Source organism: Equus przewalskii, chromosome 4 (assembly GCF_037783145.1).
Source record: "Equus przewalskii isolate Varuska chromosome 4, EquPr2, whole genome shotgun sequence".
Lineage (NCBI taxonomy): Eukaryota > Metazoa > Chordata > Mammalia > Perissodactyla > Equidae > Equus > Equus przewalskii.
The window spans coordinates 102,802,243-102,826,352 of NC_091834.1; the positions used below are offsets into that span (position 1 = coordinate 102,802,243).

At 39.8% G+C, this 24,110-nt stretch overlaps 1 protein-coding gene across 19 annotated transcripts in view; it reads left to right on the forward strand.

Moving 5' to 3' along the window:
• The window catches only part of GALNT11 (polypeptide N-acetylgalactosaminyltransferase 11), a 53,727-nt gene extending 30,418 nt beyond the window's left edge, over nt 1-23,309 (forward strand). For 5 of the 19 annotated variants that reach the window (XM_070616917.1, XM_008523588.2, XM_070616919.1 and 2 more), the window contains 10 exons: nt 693-816; nt 3,606-3,772; nt 5,770-5,895; nt 9,160-9,409; nt 14,384-14,501; nt 15,907-16,059; nt 18,237-18,455; nt 19,873-19,977; nt 22,243-22,380; nt 22,635-23,309. In XM_070616917.1, the coding sequence (XP_070473018.1) occupies nt 693-816; nt 3,606-3,772; nt 5,770-5,895; nt 9,160-9,409; nt 14,384-14,501; nt 15,907-16,059; nt 18,237-18,455; nt 19,873-19,977; nt 22,243-22,380; nt 22,635-22,766 (1,532 nt within the window). In that variant the 3' untranslated portion in view covers nt 22,767-23,309. Of the gene's footprint in view, nt 1-692; nt 880-3,605; nt 3,773-5,769; nt 5,896-9,159; nt 13,465-14,383; nt 14,502-15,906; nt 16,060-18,236; nt 18,456-19,872; nt 19,978-22,242; nt 22,381-22,634 lie in introns of all 19 variants that reach the window. The other 14 variants (XR_011539345.1, XR_011539346.1, XR_011539347.1 and 11 more) reach the window with 6 other exon arrangements.
• The last annotated feature ends 801 nt before the right edge of the window (nt 23,310-24,110 follow it).

Genomic DNA, 24,110 nt, shown 5'->3' on the forward strand with positions numbered 1-24,110 from the left:
TATTAATGTCCAGTGGAATTAGTTTTCCATGACCAGACTTTGGGAAATGCTGTTACAAGGGAGTCATTCTGTGAGAAGAGGCTAAAGATTTGGTACAGGAAAGAGAAAGCAAAAGGAGACTTTATTGTTCTAGGTAAAGGTAAGATTTCTGACAGAATTTGGGAGCAAGGATGTTAAGTTACGGTGATCTCGATTAGATCTGTGTGGGACTTTCTTGACTACGAAACTGATTAAAGTTTAGAGCCAGAGACTTTTTATAGAAAGATTTATCCAGAGTCTTTTTTTTAGGGGAGGGGTCCGTACAAAACTTGCCTGTAATTGGGGCCTCTTGAGATCCATAGGGGTTCTATAATCTGTTGCCTTTATGGAAAAGAATCATCATCAAGTCTCTTTTTTCTTGGTCATCGGTAAGCTTTTTCTTGAAAATATTCTTAAGATTATGGCTAATAAGCAGATGTCATTTACGGTTAAGGTATACTTGCTTACTTGCTTTTTGAGCTAGATTGATAAAAATCTGACTTTAAGCTTAATTTACTATTTTGAAAATGAAGACAATCTAGATTTGAGAAACATGGCTATTATCTGGTTATAAAAGGTTAAAGTCAAGATTTTCTTGAGATCGTAGTATCCTAATAATAATTATAGTAGTCCCTTCAGATGGATGCACTGACTGCAACTTCCCTCTTTTGCAGGTATGATTTTTAATGAGCGTGATCAGGAGTTGAGAGACTTGGGCTATCAGAAGCATGCCTTCAATATGCTCATCAGTAACCGCTTGGGCTACCACCGAGAAGTGCCAGATACGAGGAATGCAGCGTATGTTCCTCATGAGCCTCTGCTAATCCTTCCACAGCAGTGCTTTTGGTGCCGGTGTAACAGGTCGTGAGGACGGTGTTGGTATTTTGCAGTTAGGCTTCGTTATTCTGGGCACCAGAGAACTTGAGACAGATTTCCGTTCTTACTGCTTGCAGCCACGTAGTCTGAGATTGTGCTGACAAAATTCTAGAGCTTGCTGTGTCTCTTTTGAAATTTAAAATCATGGGGAAAAGGAGGGAGGTGCTAACTGCATATAATTAAATAAGCTTCTGAGCATAAATTTGTTTTTAAATGTTTATTTATTGGATTCAGGGCAAAAAGGGATTAAAATCAGTGGAGAATTTACTCATCATCTCACTTTTCTGTTTTCGTTATTTTTGTTTCTTTTTTTTTTTTGGAAGATTTTATTTTTCCTTTTTCTCCCCAGAGCCCCCTCGTACATAGTTGTATATTTTTAGTTGTGGGTCCTAGTTGTGGCATGTGTGACGCCGCCTCAGTGTGGCTTGATGAGCGGTGCCATGTCCATGCCCAGGATCTGAACTGGCGAAACCCTGGGCCGCTGAAGCAGAGCGCACGAACTTAACCACTCTGCCACGGGGCTGGCCCCACTACTTTTGTTTCTTGAAAGGCTTTTCATTCATGTGGTGGCTCAGTCAGTCACTCCCAGACAGACCTTTTTGAGCACCTTCTGTTTGCTAGACACTGTATTAGGCCCTGGAAATAAACAGAATAATAAATAGTCCCTGGGTTCGCAGGGCTTAGAGTCCAGCAGGGGAGGTAGATAAGGAAGCGAGTAATTGCAGTAGCATGAGAGTAAGGGCTGTGATAGGAATTAGTGGAATGGGGCCTCCGAGCCAGAGTGGTCAGGAAAGGCTTCACAGAGGGTGATGACTGAGCTGTGATGCAAGGGGAGGTTTCTCCATGTACAGTAGTCCCCCCATCTGTGGGGCATATGTTCCAAGACCCCCAGTGGATGCCTGAAACCTCGGAAAGCACCGAACCCTATATATTCTGTGTATTTTCCTATACACGCGTAATTTGAGGAGTGACAGCAAAACTGGCACGAATTTCTTTTTTCTTCTCCCCGGTTTCACGGGTAGAATATTTGTTCTTATCGTAAATTTTAGCAACCTCAGCATACAGTTTTTTTCCTTTCCTTGTGTTAAGAACTTTCACCTTTTCACTTAAAGGAAGCACTTTACTGCTTCTCCTTGGCATATCTGAATTGCCAGCATCACTGCTCTTGCACTTTGGGGCCATTAGTAAGTAAAATAAGGGTTACCTGAACAGAAGCACGATACCATGACAATCGATCTGATAAGAGATGGCTGCTAAGTGACTAACGGGTGGTGAATACACTGGCTACGCTGGACAAAGGGCTGAGTCACGTCCAGGTGGGGAGAGATTTCATCACGATACTCAGAATGCTGCTCAATTTAAAACTTATGGATTGTGTATTTCTGCAATTTTGCATCTAATGTTTCCCTACCACAGTTGACCATGGGTAACTGAAACTGTGGAAAGTGAAACCATGAATGAGGGGGGACTACTGTATAGGGAACAGATTATGGCACAGAACTGCAGTCGTGTGTCGCTTAACAACGGATACGTTCTGAGAAATGTGTCAGATGCATTGTCAAGTGATTTTGTTGTTGTGTGAGTATCAGAGAATGTACTTACACAAACCTAGATGGCATAGCCTACTGTACACCTAGGCTCTATGGTACTAATCTCCTGGGACCACTGTTGCACATGTGGTCCAGTGAGTAAAACGTTGTTAGGTGGCTCATGACTGTTTATGGTTTGTCAAAGGGACTGAAACAGTTCACTTTGGCTGTAGTGGGAGAATGGCAAGAGGCTGGAGGTAGGCAGGGCCCAGACATGGGAAGACTTTGTGTGCCATGCAAAGAACGTGGAATTCCGGATTTGATTCTTTAGGTTAGTGGTTTTTTAATCGTTCCTTAGAGCCACCTAACCCATTTGATCATGATAGTTGCTTATGTGGAAGCTCTTCCATTATCTTGATATATAAATCATGATTTACCCAAATCTTTTTCTATTATTGGACAAAAAAAGTCAAATTTTCAAATAGAGTTTCATATTTCTGTTATTTCCTTTTGAAACCTCATTGAGGAGAGGCTGAACATCAGCTTATGAGTGCTGCATTAAAAGCTTGCGGTGGGCACAACTAGAATATACAGCTGTGTACTGGGGGCTTTGGGGAGACGAAGAAGGGGGAAAAGAAAGATTGGCAGTGGATGTTAGCTCGGGTGCCAATCTTAAAAAAAAACAAAACCTGCACTGGAGCTCAGCCCAGTGGCTAGTGGTTAAGTTCACAAGCTCCGCTTTGACGGCCCGTGGTTCACAGATTCGGATCCCGGCTGCGGGCCAGCGTGCCACTTATCAAGCATGCTGTGGCAGGCATCCTACGTATGAAGTAGAGGAAGGTTGGCACAGATGTTAGCTCAGGGCCAGTCTTCCTCAGCAAAAAGAGGAGGATTGGCAGCAGATATTGTAGCTCAGGGCTAAGCTTCCTCAAAAAAAAAATTTAAAATGTTGACCTAAAAATAAGCAGAGTAGCAAGTATTGGGAAGAGAAATAATTAACAAATGTAAAAACCTTGAGGAAAAAAACCACATTGTTTTCTTAAATCATTTTTAAAAAAAATTATTGTTACCATAATGTAAGGAAGAGGCTGAACAACAAGGCCAGTTAATGTTTGGTGAATAGTAACCTAAAACCCTTGAGCCTGTTAAAATGTTGGAATTTTCTCATATTTGTTTTCACAGATGTAAAGACAAGTCTTACCCCACAGACCTGCCAGTTGCTAGCGTTGTTATTTGTTTCTACAATGAAGCCTTGTCTGCCTTGCTCCGGACCGTGCACAGCGTCCTAGACCGCACGCCAGCCCGGCTTCTTCATGAAGTTATCCTTGTGGATGATGACAGTGACTTTGGTAAGGAATGTGTAACTGGTCATGTAGGATCGAGGCCGTCATTCACTCTAGTATTGACAACATCAGCAGAGCTGACCATTCAATGCGTAGGGCAGTTGCCATGGAGCCACCCACACGCGTCCGTTGATTATAGGATGATTTCAAGGAACTGCAGTACCTTTGTAACCTCTTTACAAACTGTGCTACCCAAATTTAGCCCTTTAAATTTTTCCCTTGGCTTACGCTTTTTTAAAAAACTTTTTATTGCTAAATAACTGTGGATTCACAGTAAGTTACAGAGAGGTCCTGTGTACCCCTTCACCCAGTTTCCTCCATTGGTTACATCTTACATAATTAATAGCACAATATCAAAACCAAGAATTTGACATTGGTGCAATGTGTGTGTCCAGTTTTCTGTCATCTTATCCATGAATAGACTCCTGTAGCCACCACTGCAGTCAAGATCCAGACTACTCCGTCACCGCATGGATCTCCCCTGTGCTCCCCCTTTGTATTCACACCCACCTCCCTCCCCCAACCATCCCGAATTCCTGCCAGCCCTAATCTCTGTGCATTTTGTCATTGCAAGAGTGTTATAAACCAAATTGTTCAGTATGTGCCCTTGAGATTGGCTTTTTTCACTGGCATAATGCCTTGGCTTATGTTTATCTAGTCAGTCTTTTACGCCGACTGCCCCCAGATAGAAGTGGATTGCATTCTGATGGCTCTTAGATCTCTGAATGCCAGTATTTTATGATTCAGTACGTATTTTAGACACCTTTCTTTAATTCACCCCAGACTCTTCTAAGAATGGTTTCATGTACACGTGGCAGGCTGGAGGGCTTTTTATTTATGCTCCTCATTCAGCTCAGCTCAACCTCGTGGCATAGGTTGTATCCCCATTTTACAGAGGAGGAAATAGTAAGTAACTTGCTCAAGATCCCATAGCAGTTAATTGGTGTAGTTCAAATTAGACCCCTGGTCCACTTAGCTCCAAGCCTTCTGCTCTTTTCCTTATGGCAAGTTGCAGAGATAACACTGATAAATTGTATGCCAATCACATATTTTTTCATACCTCTAGTCTTTATTAAGCGCCTTCTATGTTTACAACCGAATTGGTATACCAGTATACTTAAATATACAAAGTGAGGAAATGGATGCCGAGACCATTGGGAGTAAAATGCTCAAACCTTGGTAAATATGGAAACCTCACAGGAGAAAATTTAGAAAGGTTAATATAAAACAAAACTTAATTTCAAAAATGAATGATTAGAAAACCAAGAATCTGAGTCTGGACCAAGTACACGATTGGCTAAATACTAAATTCTAGAATTTATGGTGTTGGATTTTTTTTTTTTTAAGTCAACCTGTATTTTGCTTTTCACTTATTTGGTATTTTATCTAAAAGGGGAAGTTCATGAAAATTTACAATGGTGTATATACTAACTATGGAAAGAATTACTACTTCTTATCTGATCTTTGCAGTTATCATGAAATTTAAAGGTAAATGAGCTAGAATTTATAAAAAGTATTAGTGCCCTTGGCAGGCGCTAAATTAATACAAGGACATGTTTAGTGCTGCTATTATATAAGTCTTGGAAGGGGCAATAGAGTTTGTCTCAACTATTCTGAAATGGAGTAAGACTTAATAAATTACTTTGAAACAAAAGATATTTACATCTCATTTTCTTTGTTTTAAGTCTGATTTATATGCAGTCAGTTGAACATTTATTCACTCAAGACATTCATTTCTAACATTATGCAAAGCATTGTGCTAGTCGCTATGGAAATGCAAATGTGACTATAACTAAGGTAAATGTTTCTCTTGGCCAGCAGTCCAACTGTCATCCTTCATGTCTTTCCTTTTTTTCCTTTCAGGATAAGAAGCTATGATCTTTTAAAATAAAGCAGAAGACGATTATATAATTTACTTGATAATTTGTTGTTGCAAGTACCAGATACACCTTTAGAGTAGCTATAAAATGTCTTTATATGTGTCTCATGTGGTTTATTTTCAGATGATTTGAAAGGAGAACTAGATGAATATGTCCAAAAATACCTCCCTGGAAAAATTAAAGTAATAAGAAATACAAAGCGTGAGGGATTGATTCGAGGAAGAATGATCGGAGCAGCTCACGCAACAGGTATGACTTCCCATTGGCGTTTCTTGGTGGGTGTTGAGTGCTGAGGGCTGTGTCCTTGGAGCCCTTCCTGATTCTGCAGATGTCTGTGAAAGTGGCATCTTCAATGGGCATTGCTGGGAGGAGAGAGTTGGCTTGTTCAGTTTGGAAAGGCCTTTTTATAACTTTATCCTTGCTATCCCAAAGCACAGACTCCAGGGAGGTAAGCTCTGGAGTCCTCACTGGTGTATTTTCATTGTGGCCCTTATTGTTACTTACTGTCCCTCAAGTAAGTATATATATTGTTCACTTATATAAGCAGAAAAGTCCAAAATACAACTGAACTTTTGTGGGTTTTTTTTCTTTGGTGAGGAAGATTGGCCCTGAGCTAACATCTGTTACCAATCTTCCTCTTTTTGCTTGAGGAAGATTGTTGCTGAGCTAACATCTATAACAATCCTCCTCTATTTTATGTGGGATGCCACCACAGCATGGCTCGATGAGCAGTACTAGGTCTGTGCCTGGGATCCAAACCTGTGAACCCTGGGCTGCTGAAGTGGAGTGCACGAACTTAACTGCTGCATCCCCGGGCTGGCCCCTGAACTTTCATAATGTTTTTAATAGGAAATTTAAAATATATGTACCTGAACTGATTTGAATTATGCGAGTAATTCTTAAAGCGCAAATGCATACCAGTGGTGATATGTACCATGATTTTAGTTGGGTAAATGGATGTAATGTAAAAAACTGACTTACATAGCTTTAAAGTTATTTTCTTTTAAATTTCCTTTCACACCTTCTGATTCCATCAAGAAGAAAGTCTTGTTGGTACTAATATATCTTTAAAATCTTTCCAGCATACATTAATCTCCCCCTTTAAAAAGAAAGAACAGGTATCAAATTCACAGTCCTCTCCTGAAAAATATATCTGGTTAGTCTTCAGTTTTTCCCGGTCAGGGAACCATACCACCTGTCTGTTGGTTGTCGCCACGTGTGGTGGCTCTGATGCTGAAAGCTGTGCTACCGGTATTTCAAATACCAGCAGGGTCACCCGTGGTGGACAGGTTTCAGCGGAGCTTCCAGACTAGGACAGATTAGGAAGAAGGACCTGGCCACCCACTGCCAAGAAAACTGGTGATGAAAACCCTATGAATAGCAGCGGAGCGTGTCTGATATAGGCTGGAAGGGGACAGGGTGGCACAAAGAGACCAGGGAGGGCTCTGCTCTGCTGTGCACAGGGGTGCTAGGAGCCGGAATCGACTCGATGACACTAACAGTTTTCAGTTACATTCTATCAATTCCATTGTATTTCTTTTTATGGTTCCTTCTATGTAAGGTTGATGATTCTGATTTTCATTTAAGATCTTGATAAGAAATTTTCCTTTTAAAAAATATTTAAGTTAAATGAATTTGTTTAAAAATAATTAGGTATATAACACTGCAGATAGTCCATGGATATGGCCAAAAAACCCCAAAAACATGAAGGTAAATTGAGAATTCCAGAACTTTGGGGGCCATTCTCTACTAGTGGCAACATCTCCTACCTTCCTGTACACTGCTTTTCTCAAGCTAACCAGTCACTGGGGTTTAAGGTGGTTGGCACTGCTCATTGCCTCCACCTGTCCTGTGCACCCACTGTCCCATTTGCTGGGTTTAGTTGGGACTTCGTTTTGAGAATCTTTCTTCTTTCCTCCTTTCTCTTAAAGCTACAGTGAACTAAAGCAGTTAAAAAAAAGTGAGAAGTAGCTCCGCTCCTTCCAGTCTGCAGTCACACGCAGGTTGGATGCAAGGCTTAGGGCTCTTCTTCTTTAGAATTCTGCTCAAAGACTGACTGACTTGCTGAAGGCAATGAGGTAGAGAGAAAATTGTGGGGTATTTGTGGGGAGTGGCAAGATTAAGCCATTTGAAATATTGTACTGTTATAATATTACTGAGAGTTTAATTTTTCAGATAACAATAGTCATTTAGGTTTTTTTTTTTAATAATCTGCTGGTCCATGTTTAAAGGTAGTTTAGGATCTGTCAGAAACAAGCTAGTTTTTGGGAAATCAGTCCTGGGTTCAATGTGACCATGTATAATCTTTCTTTATTTAGTTAAATTGGCTTTAATTGGAAAAAGTAACATTTTTAGAATTAAGAAAAGCTGTGCGTACATTTTCTGCTCACAGGAACCTTGATTGAATTTCCTTTTCCTCACACTGAATAGTTTGCAGGTTGAGCATCTTGCCTTTCTGCATTAAGTGGCACCTGGTGGGCTCTGCTCCTTACATCCTCATAATATAGTTGGCGGACATTGCATGACACAACTGACTGACTGTCGTCATAAAGAGCTTTCCTGCCTGAGCTATTTTTACTGTCATTAATTGAAAAATAGGGTGCCTCTGGTGCTTTAAGTAATTCATGTAAATCTATATTGATACGTTCATGGGTAAACCTTTAGAATAATGAGCATGCTATCTGATGATGAGATTCTAAGTTTCTCAGTTGCTCAGAAGAACCATGAAGTTATCAAAGAAATTTGGAATTATCAAAGAAACCCTTATTCCTGCTACCATTTATCAAGAGGAGTTAAAAATGCAAGATAAAATCTTCATGATTTTTATTTTAATAACTGGAAGAAAAGTGTATCCCAAAAAGTGTAAACCACTACAGCCAACAAGGTTGGGGGAATTGGAAAGGAAAGGTGGAAAATGGAAGAAAAGAGAGTGAGCACATCTCAGTCTGGTGGTGAATCAAGGCGGGAGGGAGCTGCATCAGTGACATGACGAGACGGGTACGTGTGTCTCTCACTGCTGAGAGAATTGCTGCGTTGTAGCAATAATCTGTAATGGCGGTCATGTTTCTGAGTCGCCATTGAAAGTGGAGTTATGTTCCCTATCCTCTGTTTACTAAGGCAGGGAACCATATACTAAATTTAGAAATATTTTGATTACAATAATTGTAATAAAAATATCAACACACAACTAGCCACTATCATTGCATCCCGCTCTGTACCTGGCTTTCCAAGGAACTGAATTGTTCCTGTGAGATTTTGAATCTTTTTACTGAGGAGAATCTGAATTGTCTGTAAATTTTTTCAAGAGTTGTGCATATTACTTCCTTAGCCATAGCAGTACACTTCAGGCAGAATTGTTGGCCAAAAGATTTCCCTCTTTCTGATTAGCAATAAAGTGATGGTTTAATTGTTTGGGCTGGAAGGGTGGTAGTTGTGTCTCATCCCGTTGAGCTGGCAGCGGCACGGACATGGAGTGCTGCGGCATCTTGAGGCCCGTGTTGTCTGCCTCCTTAGGAGAAGTCCTGGTGTTCCTGGACAGCCACTGTGAAGTGAATGTGATGTGGCTGCAGCCCTTGCTGGCTGTCATCCAGGAGGACCGGCGGATGGTGGTGTGCCCGGTGATCGACATCATCAGTGCTGACACGCTTGCCTACAGCTCCTCCCCTGTGGTGCGGGGAGGATTCAACTGGGGCCTGCACTTCAAGTGGGACCTCGTGCCCCTTTCCGAGCTCGGAGGACCAGAAGGAGCTACCGCACCAATAAAGTAAGGTTTCTCCTGAATATGTGAAGCATTCCTGCCAGCACTCCTTCAGAAGAGAAAAAGATATTTTAAAGATAATTCCTTCGTTGCAAGAAGGAAAAACATTAGCTTAATTTGTCCATTAAAAAATCTTGAGCGCTCACTGAATTTTATGCACTCTGCCCAGTCCTAAGGAAGGATAGATGAATAAGAAATTGTCCATGCCCTCAGATTTATAGCTTAGCGAGAAGGGCAAAGTCAGCAATATCCTGGGATAATTGTTGCGTAGGATAGCATGGGAGTACCCCGTGTGCTGTGTTGTTCATGTCAAATGCCATGGTTTCTGGCACTGGTCATTAGCCTATCTTCATTTCTTTGCTAGTATAAATGGTGCTGTGAAGAACATTGAATAGATAAGCTTTTTCTATGATTAGGACTTGTAGGATGGATTCCTACTAGTGTAATTACTAAGTTGTATGTGAATTATTTTCAGTTCTCAACCATATTCTCTAGTATTATACATCCCTTATATGTTATTTCTCTTTCTTTTGTTTTCTTTTAAATTTCTCACGTAGATTTCAGAGAAGTTTGTCTATATTTCTACTTTTTAAAGTTCTTGGACCTACTCTTTCTTTTTTTTAATTTTTTTACTGTAAAAAATAGCATACATAAAAAGTACACGTATATATGTGTATATGCACAGAATTTAATAAATGGTTATAATGTGAACACCTATGTAACTACCACCCAGGTCCAGAAACAGCCCCTAGATGCCCCCTGTACAGCCCTTCCTGGTCACAGCCCTTGCCCTTGTCCCTCGAGGCATCATAACGCTGACCTGGTAGTCTTTTTCTTGCTTTCCTGTAGCGTTTTGCCTCCTAAGTGTGCGTCTCTAAACAGTACAGCTTAGTTTTGCCTGCTTTTGCACTTCAGATAAATGAAGCCGTGGGACTCATTATTTTGTTTTGCTTCTTTTACTCAGTATTGCTTTAAAAATTCATGTGTTTTGCAGTGTATAGCTGTAGTTGACTCATTTTCATTGCTGTATAATATTCTGTTATGTTAATATATCATAATTTATCCAGTTTACTGTTGGTGGGGCACTTGGGTTGTTTTAAGTGTTTTTTTTTTTTTTTACATTACAAACAATGCTGTCACCAACATTCTTATGCTTGAGTTCTAGTTTACAGGAGTGAAATTGCTGGGTCACAGGGTATGCCTCTCTTCACCTTTAGTAGATAATGTTTTCCCAACACTTCACGTGTCTAGAGTGCCATTGGCTGCTCAGTTGGCCTATGGGTGCTTTCCAGCTTGCCTTCGTCTGAACCAGATGTGGAGGGGAGGCTGACAGAGACCTTGGCTGGTTCCAGGTGCCTGATGTGATCTGCTGGCGGGGCGGCTTGTCTTCTATTCGCTCAGGCTTCGTGTGAGAATCTGTTGCAGCTCTTTTTGAAGTCCATTGAGAAAGCATCCCCGGCTCTCAGTTGTCTTCCTGTCTTCACATGCTTGCAGCTCCTCTTCTCGCATTCCTCCCAGGGGATTCAGTGTGGTCAGTCTCCCCGTCCCCTGCCCAGCCCTGCAGATGGGAGTTAGGTGCTGGAGCGCATCTCTCAGGAGAGCAGGGCTGCCTCTGGGGACTGTCCCTCAGTGGTTCTGCTCTCTATGACCTCGCGTTCTGTGGTTGGAGGCAGACACTAGCAGTGACTCTGTTTTTTCCCTATCTCCTTTATGACTGTGCATGTTTTTTTTTTAGAAGATGAAATATGTGTAGTCCAATAAAGTATTTCTTAAGGTTTCCATTGCCAGTGCGAGAAGGAGGCAGCCCAGACTGTTAGATATATTCTCATTCTTAGCTTCAGCGCAGTTGCCAATTTCATCATCTTCATGGATATTTGCTTTTCATTGTTTCATTGTTAACAAATCAAATAGTATAGAAGAACTTAGGATGAAAAGTGGCTGGCTCCACTCCTTTCCTCCCTATCCTCAGTCCTCCCCAAAGGCAAATCATTTTAATCGTTTTTATTTTTGGTCTTCTGTTTCTTACTTCCTTAACTGTAGATGATATGCATAGTCTTCCTTTCAACTTGAAACCAAGTTTAGACCCTCTCTTTGGGAAAAATGAAGATTTAGCTCATTTATATCACTCCCTTGTACTCCTTATCACCTGGTGTTTATGGTAAGTTTTAGTTATTGTATTGGTTCCTTTTGATACTTTAAAAAGTGCGTTTCTTCTTCTGTTGACTTCTGAGAGCATCATTTGACACCCCTCCTTGTACAGTGAGGATATTAACGCCCCTTTCTCCTCCTACTCTTTTTCCACTTTCTTCTGTAAGCTGTTTCACTTTTATAATATTATGGCTGCTAACTCATTGAGTTGAATGTTTAGGTTTTTTAAATTTTCAGCCTTTTTTCTTTTCTAATACATGTATTTAAGATGATAAATTTTCTTCTAATCATGGCTTTAGCTGCATCCCACAAAGTATGATATATCGTTTTATATCATCATTTATTTCAAAATCTTTTCATTATGACGTCTTCTCTAATAACCCGTACGTTATTTAGCAGTGCATTTATTGTTTTCCAGACATGTGGAGATGTTATAGTTGTTGTTTATTCCCAGCTTAACTACACTGGTCAGAAAACATTCTGTGTGATTTTAATTCTGGGGAAATTGGTGAAATTTGCTTTATGGTCTAGCATATGATTAATTTTTATAAATATTCCTTGTGTGCCTGGAAAATTTGTATTTTCTGCGCTTGTTAAAGATGAGATCTGCATGAGTTTGGTCAAATTTATGGCGTTATTCGAATACTCCATATTTCATTAATTTTTAATTCACATGTTCTATCAGTTTTTGAAAATGGTATGTTAGTTTCCCACTACAATTTATGTTTTCTTCATCTATTTTGAGGCTGTGTTAATGAAAGGTTAGAATTATTAAATCTTCTGGTGAATGAAGCCATTTATCTTTATGAATTATGTTTTATTCTATACCTTTAGAATTGTGAAACTTTTTCTATAGTCTGGCATTCATGTGGCTGTTCTGGCTCTGTTCTGATTCGTGTTTGCTGTCAGTCTTTCCGTGGTCTTATCTTTAGATGTGCCCCTTGTAAGCAGCATGGAGTCGCTCTTGTTTGATTATGTTTTGTTTTTAAACTAATGTGAAAACCATTGTCTTAATTAGGGCATTTATCTGATTACATTCAATGATATTACTTATATTTTGCATTTATGATTACAGTAGTACTATTTGCTTTCTATTTGTTCTCTTTGTTTTAAGTTCTTTTTTCTCTTGCCTTCTTTCAGTCTGAGTTCTGATTTATCATCATTCTGTTCTCAGCTGCCACCCGTCATTAGATGTTAAACATTCTTTTCTTTCAGTGGTTACCGTAGAGCACACAGCATGCGTCCTTGACTTACCAAGTGTAATATAAGTTGGTGCTTTCTCTAGAATGCAAGGATCTCAGAATGTTCATACTCCAGTTATCCCCCCATAAGTTATAGTGTTGAAATATGAACGTGTGTGTGTGTGTATGCATGTATTTTTTAACCCCACAGGACATTTTTTATGTAACGATTATTCATTTAGGTTACTCACCTATTTCCCCTTTTCTGTTATTCTGTGTTCTTTCTGCCTCCACAAACTTCCATCTGTGATTATTTTCATTCTGACTAAAGAACACATCTAGTATTTCTTCTGGTGATTATTCCTCTCTGTCTTTTTCTGAAAATGTTTTTATTTCACCCTTATTTTGAAGAATAATTTTACTCAATCTTTAGTTCTAGATTGGAAGATATATTTTTCAGGACTTTGAAGGTATCATTCAAGAACCTTCTGGCTTCCACTTTCTCTGGTGAAAAGTCAGCAGCAGTTTTATTTTTGTAAAGGATTCTCGTTCGTTGGCTGCTTACATTTTTTTTCTCTTTTTGTCAGAAGTGTTTTTCAGATATGCATGAATTTGGTTTCGTTTTTGATAGTACCTAATTATCTGCCAAATTGTCAGTCTTATCTTTTATGCTTGAACTCGTTGAGCAGTTATTTAAGCTCTCTGCCTAATCACCGCATCGTTTGAAACCCGGTACGTCTATTTCTGTTGTAGATTGTTTCTCTGGTTTTTCTTTCGTGTGATCTACTTCCTGATTGCCTGGTTATTTATTTGTTTGCTTGGGTTTTTTTGTTTAGTGCCAGATATTATATATGAAAAATTATAGAAATACATTCATACCTGGCATGATGTTTTCTCTCTGCAGAGAAAACTTTGCTTCATTTCTGGCAGGCAGCTTGGGACGCTAGAATCCATGATCGCCTAATCCTCTGTCAGGAAGTGAGATGACGGGACGCTGGGCTTGAGTCTCTGAGGGCCAGTCTACCTCAGAGCCTCTCAGCAGCACAGGGTCTTCAGCCTGGGCGGCATTGACCTCTGGGGCCAGATAATCCTTTGTTGTGGGGGCTCTCTTGTGCATTTTAGGATAGTGAGCAGCAGACCTGGCCTCAACCCATCAGATGCCAGTAGCACCTGTCAGCCAGCTGTGACGGCTGGAAATGTCTTCAGACGTGTTTGCTTGGGGGCAGAATCATCCTGTTTGAGAGCCGCTGGTCCAATATGTTGGAGTCCAATTTAAAGTGTGAGATTTGTCTGGTCTCCCATTGGCAGGCCCTGGAGTCCAGTTTTTATCCCAATGGCTCTATGATACTGTCAAAAGGAATTAAATAATTCATTTCAGGTGGCTTTCTGTCAACAATGGTCATAATAATAAAGTACTTTTGATACTTAGACAAAGTAGCCTTCATTTGCCAGGTATCTAGCATATCATTAGCAATCTAGAAAATTCAGTTCTGTGGCCCAGTTCATTCCCTGATATTAGATAAAATATGTTTCCTAACGGTTAACTAGTTTTTATTGGTAATGTTCCAGAGCTTCACTGAATGTCTTAAAACAAACAGCAGGTAAGATAACGGACTCACAGACTCGGTGCGGTGATCCTTCCCTTCCCTAGGTCGCCTACCATGGCTGGAGGACTGTTCGCCATGAGCAGACGGTATTTCAGTGAGCTTGGACAGTATGACAGTGGCATGGATATCTGGGGAGGAGAAAATTTAGAAATATCATTCCGGGTAATTTTATCTTTTTGTATGCTTAATTACTAACTTTGTGTGTGTTGGAATATAATTTTCATCCATCATCCCATATTTTCTGCAAATGCTCTTTGATTATCTTTATTAACAAATTGTCCTTAATGAATGCTACTTTACCATAATTTATGATATGGATACTATCCATTCAAAGTGTCAAAAGCATATAAGAAGCTTTATCTTCGTTTTATAAGCATTTAAAAGGGATGGTTGTAATGAATGGTTGGGTATAAATTTAGATGTGCATTTAATGTAGAGTTTTATTCTTTCTCTGTCAGTTTATTGATCTTATTTGATGACCCTGGATATGTGTAGTTGGGGTGATCAGATTTCCCTCATTACCCAAGACCATCCTGGTTCGCTTGTCCTCTCTTGGAGAAATCATTAATAGGTCCCCATTTCACTTTCAGAAGTAGCCCAGTTTATATAAATTATGTCATCACCCCATGTATAGCTTACTGAATTCTCTATATATACAGGTACCTCCACCCTAAGGAAGAAATTTGCCTTTCAAGATCTCTCCTCTTTTCCAGTTTCTCAGATTGGAAAGATGACAGTATGGGTGGGGTCTGTGGCTCAAGGAGCTGAGGTGGTGGTGAGACAGTCTGGAAAAGGCAGGAGGAGAGTGAGGGAAAGGACTCAGCCTTCTCCTTCCAGCAGACGCCCCCATTCCCCACCTCCCATCTCCTGGTCTAGATGCGGAACTCCCCTTCAGATAAGACCACACTACCTTGTGCATAGGTTACTTTGAATTTTTGCAAATGCATTAACCATGGTGTTTTTAAAAGGTAGTTTTTCCTACATAATCTTTAGAACTTTAAAGTTGAAAGGAATAATAGATATTGTTAGTTCAGTAGGTAAGGTAATTGAGTCCCACAAAAATTGAAATAACTATATAAAGTAACTCAAATAGTCAAGGGCAAAATTTAGACCAGAACAAAGATCTTTTGAATCTTAATCTGGGGTTATTCTATATATTTAATAAAAAACTTTTTTCTAAAAAAAAAAGTATATGTACATTTTATAAGAAAGTACCCGTAAAACTGAAATGAGAGGACCAGTTAGTAGGCTTTCCTTGTCCCTAAGTCCTGAAGATCAAGTTCCTTGATCCGTTAAAACAACAATGTATGGTAAGTGTGATTTTACACACATAGTAATAAAAGAATATTACATTGTTTGGGAATTTAGGGTTTTTTTAAATCATAAAGACATAATTTTTAAAACGTACCCTTTGACTGTCTTCTGTTTGAGTTGATATCTAATAGGATAAATCATCTCGTGAAGTTTCACAGACACCTGTTTAGTAAAGATAAGTTGCATGAGAATTCATACGTTGATTTCACAGCACTGCGAGGCAACTATTAATACAGATTTTGCTTCTGACCAGATTTGGATGTGTGGAGGTAAACTCTTCATCATCCCTTGCTCTAGAGTCGGACATATTTTCCGGAAAAGGCGGCCATATGGTTCTCCTGAAGGCCAGGACACCATGACACACAACTCCTTGAGGCTGGCATATGTTTGGTTGGACGAATACAAGGTGAGGCGAAATTTCTGACTGAGAAGGAGGAATGATGGGCTGGGCCTTCCGTGCGGTGGCTTTGGTTGCTTTTCCGTCTGCGCGTCTCTGGGTGACCTTCACTTTAGGGCCATCTCTCCCTAGATTTCGCTTCTCTCTCTTCACCCAGTGCTTCCCTCATTTTTTGTTCTCTTTTAATTTTCCAAGTGACCACTCTCTAAGAGGTGATACAGCGACTATCAGAAGAAATTGTTTTCTTTAGTTTCTTTATTCCTTCTGGTCCCTCTCCTGTGACTCCCACAGAACCTGGCCCCTTTTCCTTTGCTCACTGGGCTTCACTGTGACCAATCCCACTGCTTCCTCTGTTAGATTCTGCACATGTGGTATTCCTTCCCTCTGTCTCTTCTGCTATACACAACTTTCAATGATGTTTTCTTTCTTTTTTTTTTGAGGAAGATTAGCTCTGAGCTAACATCTGCCAGTCCTCCTCTTTTTGCTGAGGAAGACTGGCCCTCAGCTAACATCCGTGCCCATCTTCCTCTACTTTATATGCGGGATGCCTGCCACAGCATGGCTTTTGCCAAGTGGTGCCATGTCCGCACCAGGGATCCGAACCGGCAAACCCCGGGCCGCCAAAGCGGAACGTGTGTGCTTAACCCCTGCGCCACAGGGCCTGTCCCAATGATGTTTTCTTTGTAACAGCTTTGAGGTATAATTCACACATCATTTTTATTTATTTATTTATTATTATTTTTTAAGATTGGCACCTAAGCTAACATCTGTTGCCAATATTTTGTTCTTCTTCTCCCCAAAGCCCCCCAGTACATAGTTGTATATTCTAGTTGTGAGTGCCTCTGGTTGTGCTATGTGGGACACTGCCTCAGCATGGTGTGGTGAGTGGTGCCGTGTCCACACCCAGGATCTAAACCGGCAAAACCCTGGGCTGATGAAGCAGAGCGTGTGAACTTAACCGCTGAGACGGTTTGTTAGTGTGAGCTATATCTATTGACAACTACTATGTTAGAAGTTAAAAGTGAACATTTGTTAATTCATTAAAGACAATAACAAATTTATTACCTATTAATATAAATAACATGTTTTTAACAAAACAAAAAACTTAGACTAGTGACACAGCTTTGCATGTTTGCAAATCTTTTCACCACTGGCTAAAAAGAAGTCAGCCACATTCTCATCTCTGCATTCAACCTGTTACCGTAAGTTGTTTGGTTAAATATATTTTAAAAAATACGACTTCGTGAGAATATGTAATTTAAAATGGAAGAAATATTCTAATAGCTGTCCAGAAAATTATGGCCCTTCTTTTTTGATACTACATCAAAACTCAATAACTTTTAAAGGTCAGTTCCAATGTGGAATATGAAATCCTATCACTGAGCTTTTCAAATTGCTGTATTAAAATCTTCCGGTCTGTCTTGCTCTTTGAATGGTCTTTCACCTATGCCAGATTTTTATAACATCATGCGTTAGTATTTGGAAAATATAGTCCACTGGGTTGTGAACTTCTTCCAAATACTGACAAATTTCACTATACAATATCCAAAACATCAGACTCATAAATATCACTAACTGAGCTCTTCAGAAAAGTTGTCAAGTACTAGGAAGCTGTCAAGCTTGTGGTGGTAGATACCAGTTTCCCGAGATTCTAATTGTCACCGGAACGTCTGAATTTGATCATTTGCACCCAGTGCAATCAGTTGTTTTCCTTGAAGTGGGGGCTCGGTTGGTTCGACAACCATGGTGTGTGCATCATTCTTGTACATGAAGAAAAGCGACTACTTTAGCTCTCAACTCAACTGCACAGATGTTTTTCCTTGATATAATAAATGACGTTGTAGACAACAAAATATTTAATGATAGACTCCAGTTTGAGAACTGCTGATCTCATGTGTAGCCTGTTTGATTGATTCTAAGATGCACATTTTTACGTGTTTTGCCATTTCTGAAATTGGGGTGTATCTTACAATTTAAGATGTCTTATTGGTATTGTTAATGATGGACCTAATTGTGTGAAAACTTTCCAATGACATTTTCTGGCAACATCAAGAAAACACTGGCGTGGAAAATTTTTGCTCATAATCCATTTTTTCAGTTGTTTTTTAAACCACAGATATAATTGATAATATTTATTTTAAACAAAAATCCATTTCTTCTTTTTCATTTTTCTTTTTTACATTCAGGAGCAGTATTTTTCCTTAAGACCTGATCTGAGGACCAAAAGCTATGGAAATATCAGCGAGCGTGTTGAATTGAGGAAGAAATTGGGTTGTAAATCATTTAAATGGTATTTGGATAATATTTACCCAGAGATGCAGATTTCTGGGCCCAATGCCAAACCCCAGCAACCCATTTTTATCAATAGAGGGCCAAAACGTCCCAAAGTCCTTCAGCGTGGACGGGTAAGAAAGTGGTTTTACAAAAGGATATCATTAGAAGTTGTATGATATAATAAATGACATTGTAGACAACAAAATATTTAATGATAGACTCCAGCTTGTCTTCCATTATATTCACTTTATGCGAATTTCCCTACTCAGGTGTAAGACCTTAGAAATTTTAATATCTTCACTATTAATATTAAGAACCTTTACCTGCCAGTGTTAGAGAGAGCATGACTTCTCTAAGTTATATGCTAGCTTCCGAGAGGATAGATATCAATGTGAATATACAAATAAAGGCAATATAGGTGAGTATAAAATTCCTTGAGCAGAGGCCAGTCCAAAGAGGAAAACAAAAGGAGAAATGGGGCAGCTGTAGACCGTTTGGCTGCAGCTCTGGGAACTGACTCCAGACAGGAAGTGGAAGATGGGTAGGGTCTGAGTGGTGGTGTGAGGGAAATTTCACACTCGATGTTCCAAGCCATCATCTGAGCTTAGCAGAAAACCCCTTGATCAACCACATTTCTTTAGATGTTCCCTTTTGTTTCTTATAGAATTTCCTCAGTTTTGTAATAGAGGTCTAGCCGTAAGATCGTACCTTTTTCATGAATCATTTCTTAGAGTTTGCTTTCTGAAAGTTCAGTGTGGATGTTATGATTGTTACCCAGTCTTCTCTGCTTTTGTGTTACAAAGAAGGCACTCCTCTCAGGGTCCTTTCCCAATGCCACCGATTCTTAAGTGGTTAGAATTCAGCCTGGAGCTTTCCCCTTCTTGTTCTCTCTACTTTGTAAGATATAGAAAAATCATCAAGATGTTTATTATTGTTTTCTCTTTAAGTGAAAATGGGTACCAGTCTGTGTGCACTCGGTTGAAATCCTTTACCATTATTCTTCTTGCCTTGCAAGTCTGATCTCATTTAATACTTAACTAATCCTTTTGCCCAGACTGGATGCTTTGCTTCTTTTATGGATCTCACCTTCGGAATTCCTGTGGCATTTATAATCGGTATTTATCTCTAGTCTAGCTTGTATATTACATTGAATTATGTGCTGTCTGGTTTATACCTTTTGTTCTTATTTCCTCAATTTCGTTTTAAAGTCCTTTAGCACAGAGGTGATATTTTAATTTCTTTCCTCTCCTATAGTAGATTAGTAAACTTGTAGGTAGAATTAGATAGAATTTCTATTTGACACTGCTTGCATATATTGTTAAAATTACCTATAACCTTGAAGTCTCTATTGTGATGCTCCTATGTTCTGAGGCTAGAGTTTAGGAATTAAAAAATGCTTATCTTTTTATGACCTTTGGAATTCATTCCTCTGGAATACTATTTTCATATTTTATCCAAAACATCCTTTTCTAGCATTCTAATGAATCTTCTCACATTGGTCTCTCTCTTCACTTGCTGGGTTGTCAAGAACAGTCTCTTCTTTTGCAGCTCTATCACCTCCAGACCAACAAGTGTCTAGTGGCCCAGAGCCGCCCAAGTCAAAAGGGAAGCCTAGTAGTGCTTAAGGCATGTGACTACGGTGACCCAAATCAGGTGAGTGATGCCTCTGAGCTCACAGCTAGTCCTTGGAAGGTGTCCTTCAGTGAAGGCGAGCTGCCAGCAGCTGCTCCTGAGAAGCGAGGAGTAAACATCACGATTTTAATATGACTTTTTTTAAATTATATGGTTTAATTTGGGAATGATTTTAGAGATCACCTAATACAACTGTTTTTGTCTCCTTTGTATATTTTTCCTACCTCTGCTTATTGTTTGTCTTGGTAGCATTTTGTTTAAGAGCATTATTTGTACATTCCAGTTATATAGAATGAATTTGAATTATATAGAATGAATTGAAAGCTATATGAATTTATTAGAAATGGCAAAGAAAGTGCACCCTCTTTCTGGACAAGAACATTAAACCTGCATGAGATGAATCGGAATATCTTTGGTAGAGTTTTCCCTGAAATCAGGTTTTCCTGACTGATTCTTAGCAGTTCATTAGAGGAAACCACAACAAAATTTCAATTCATTTCGTTCATTTAATTTGTTTGAATGTGTCTTTTCAATGATATTAAATGGACTTAAAAATAAGCAAAAACTTATTTTAGTTTGGAACTGCAGTTTCAAACTGATTTATATCTGATGAAATAGCATAACAGCGCTCTCAGCTCCCAGCTATGGGGCCTCAGGACTGCAGTGCTCAAGACAAGTCGTAAGTTTCATTTCCATCTGAGCAGTGGGATGCTGTCATTCAAGAACGAAGAGAACACTTGGGCTTTTAACGTAGAGTGTGTCCTTTGAAATTTCATAGAACACATTTTATTTCTGGGAGAGTTCATGCACACTATCCAAGAGGTTATACATTCTGAAAAACATGGTTTAAAAAGGTTTTGGGGCCATACCTGGGGATGAGAGGCGTGAGGTTGTAGACTCTGAAGTGTTACATTGTAGTGACATTTCGGTGGTTTAGATCCCAGTGGGGTGAGATGGCTGAAATTTGTTCCAGAAAATGAGAAGTTTGAGGAGGTGGATTATACTCTGTTATCTGTACTACGTTGTGACTGAGCAGAGTTATGCTAATACTCTGGCCACTAGCCACATGTGGCTGTTTAAATTTTAAATAATTAAAATGGGGGCCAGCCTCGTGGCCGAGTGGTGAAGTCCACGCGCTCTGCTTCAGTGGCCCAGGGTTTCGCTGGTTCGGATCCTGGGCACGGATGTAGCACCACTCATCACGTCACGTTGAGGCATCATCCCACATACCACAACTAGAAGGACCTACAACTGAAAATACACAACTATGTACCGGGGGCTTTGGGGAGAAAAAGGAAAAATAAAATCTTTAAATAATTAAAATGAAATTAACAATTCGTTTCCTCAATCACACTTGCCACATTTCCAATGCCCAGTAGCCACATGTGGCCTGTGGGTCCCATGTTGGACATGGATTATGAAACATTAGCAGCATCGCAGACAGTTCTATCATAGCACCGATGGAGAGTCTCTTCATGCTACTGGAGACAGCACACATACATTTTGGGCCTGAAGGTAGAAGTAGCAATGAGTAAAATAATTCATAGACTAGAAGACAACGTATTTCTTTTGGGTTTAGTGATGGCACATGTTGGAGAATAAGTTATTCATTGCACTCATCCACTTCGGTCAACTTCAGCTCTTTGTTCCTGAAAATAATCTGAGAGACCATAAAGAAGACTATCCTGAAAGATCACTTGTAAATCTCAGGAAAATCCTGCTTCTGGGCCATCAAGACGAAATCCTAATCTGTGTCTGAATGTTATTATGATATGGGATTCGAGTATAATGCTCCACAGGAGAATGTGATGCAGCAGCCCGTGCACATCAGCACTGCCCAGTGCATGAGGGAAGTATGAAAATGATGGCCTTGTGTGTTCTCTGTGCACAGAAGGCAAACCAGCAGGCTCATTGGGCCGCTCCAGTTCTTATGCAGTCTAGGAATTAAGAGCATTATATAATTGTGGAATCCTAGCATTGGAAATGATCTGCAGTCATGTGCTCAATTAAATTCACTCAATTTAAGTTCAGTTAACAAAATTCAACCACTGCTTAAGTTTCTTCCTGGAATTGTACCTCACTTTCTCCTGCGTTAGTTCATTCCATTTTCAGATAACTAAGCTCATAATGCCTCCACGTCACTCTGGTACATTGATCTGCTCCCGCTTTATGAGATCATAGAGAATAAATCCATTCGTCTCCCACAAATGTATGAAGTGTTGTGCAGTCTAAATTTCAAAGTCTAAAGCAAAATTTGGGGTTTTGATCTTTTGTTTTCTTCCTTAGGTCTGGATTTATAATGAAGAGCATGAATTGGTTTTAAATAATCTCCTCTGCCTGGATATGTCCGAAACTCGCTCCTCAGACCCGCCGCGACTCATGAAGTGCCATGGGTCAGGAGGATCCCAGCAGTGGACCTTTGGGGTGAGGAGCTTGGTGACGATGGGAGGATGTGAGGAGCCCAGCAAGGCTGAGTGAGGGAGCATGGCAGAGGGACTTACTCTACCCCGAATGGTAGAAGGTAGTTCTGAGTCTGTGGTGTCCCTTAAGTAAGTAATCTTAAATATTCCACATCTCTTCTGGATTTCTGTATCTTCTTTACCATATTCTGGCTGTAAGTTTTTTAAGTTAAAGCAAATAACTGGTGGTATTTTTTTCTTGCTGCCTCTTTGTTTCAGAAGAAGAATCGGCTGTACCAGGTGTCAGTTGGACAGTGCCTGAGGGTGGTTGATCCACTGAGTCACAAAGGCCATGTCGCTATGGCAATCTGCGATGGCTCTTCCTCACAGCAGTGGCATTTGGAAGGTTAAGGTGGACGCCACGGCTAGAATGGTGATTCGTTATGCGTATCCTGTGGAGAGACAGCAGATAGCTAAAGGTGGGAGCACCGAGTGACCGTTAGCAGGTGAAGAAGGGTGTTTCACCAAGACACTGAGGTCATTTCTGAGCTGCTGTTAAGGAATTTCTTGCTCGTGGTAGGAAACCAGATTGCAATTTTAACTCTGTAAAGAGTCAGGTTTGTACAAAAGGACAAAACCCTGGAAATTGACGTGTCTATTCAAATTAATTTATGCTTCTTTTTAATTTCCTTTAATAATGGAATGGTGTTTATCTGATCAGGAACTTGTGATTTCCTTTCTTAGAAGACTTCATAGGAGACAGTTAATTTTTTTTTTTACTTCTATTTTCATGTTCTAAATAGATAATTTTAAACTGGTTGAATCCACATTACTTTTAACTTCAGAAGACATCATTTATGAGATTATATTTAAGAGGCAGTTAACTATTATAAATTATTTTGATGATTTATGGTATTATCTACATTTAAAATAAAAGATCTTTTTGATTATTTACCTAGGGTTTTTTTGTCTGCTCTTTTGTGTTGGGGCCTGTGGTCTGGGTTGTCCTACATATGTGATACATAGTAAGAAATACATTTGGATTTGGCTGCTGAACCGATAATACAGGGAGCAGCCCCTGAACTCAAGGAAATTTCATAGTGTCTTAGCTTGGACTCTGTGAGTTTGAAGCTGAAGGCATGTGAATTTGGATGGTTTACATTAAAGTTGCCTGTGAAACATCCAGCTAGAGTCGTCAATTAGTCACTTGGATATAGAGGTCAGGATCTCAGAAGATACATCTCAGAGAGAGAAATTTAGGAATCATCTGTATATAATGTAAATGCCCAAATATAATGTTTTTTTTCCACCAAAATTACATTTCAGAGGAGACATAGTCTCATGGTATAGGGTTCCTTCTCAGTTATTTCATCTTGAACCACAAAACACTTTAAGCACCATATTGGAAACTTGTTGGAGAAGAGTATATCCTAAACATTTTATCTGTCATTCAACTTCAACGACCAGGTGGAACATACGGAAGACAAGAAGCAGCAAGATGGGAGATTTAAACCCAACGAAATCAGTAATCACAACAAATGGAATCTGATTAAATGTAACTGGGTCTAAATGCCCCAGTTAGAAGGCAGAGATTGTTAGATTGGATAAAAATGCAGACCCCACTATATGCTGCCTACAAGAAACTTACTTTAAATATGAAGACACAAGGCCAGCCTTGTGGTGCAGCAGTTGAGTTCACACGTTCCACTTTGGCGGTCCGGGGTTCGCCAGTTCGGATCCCGGGTGCGGACATGG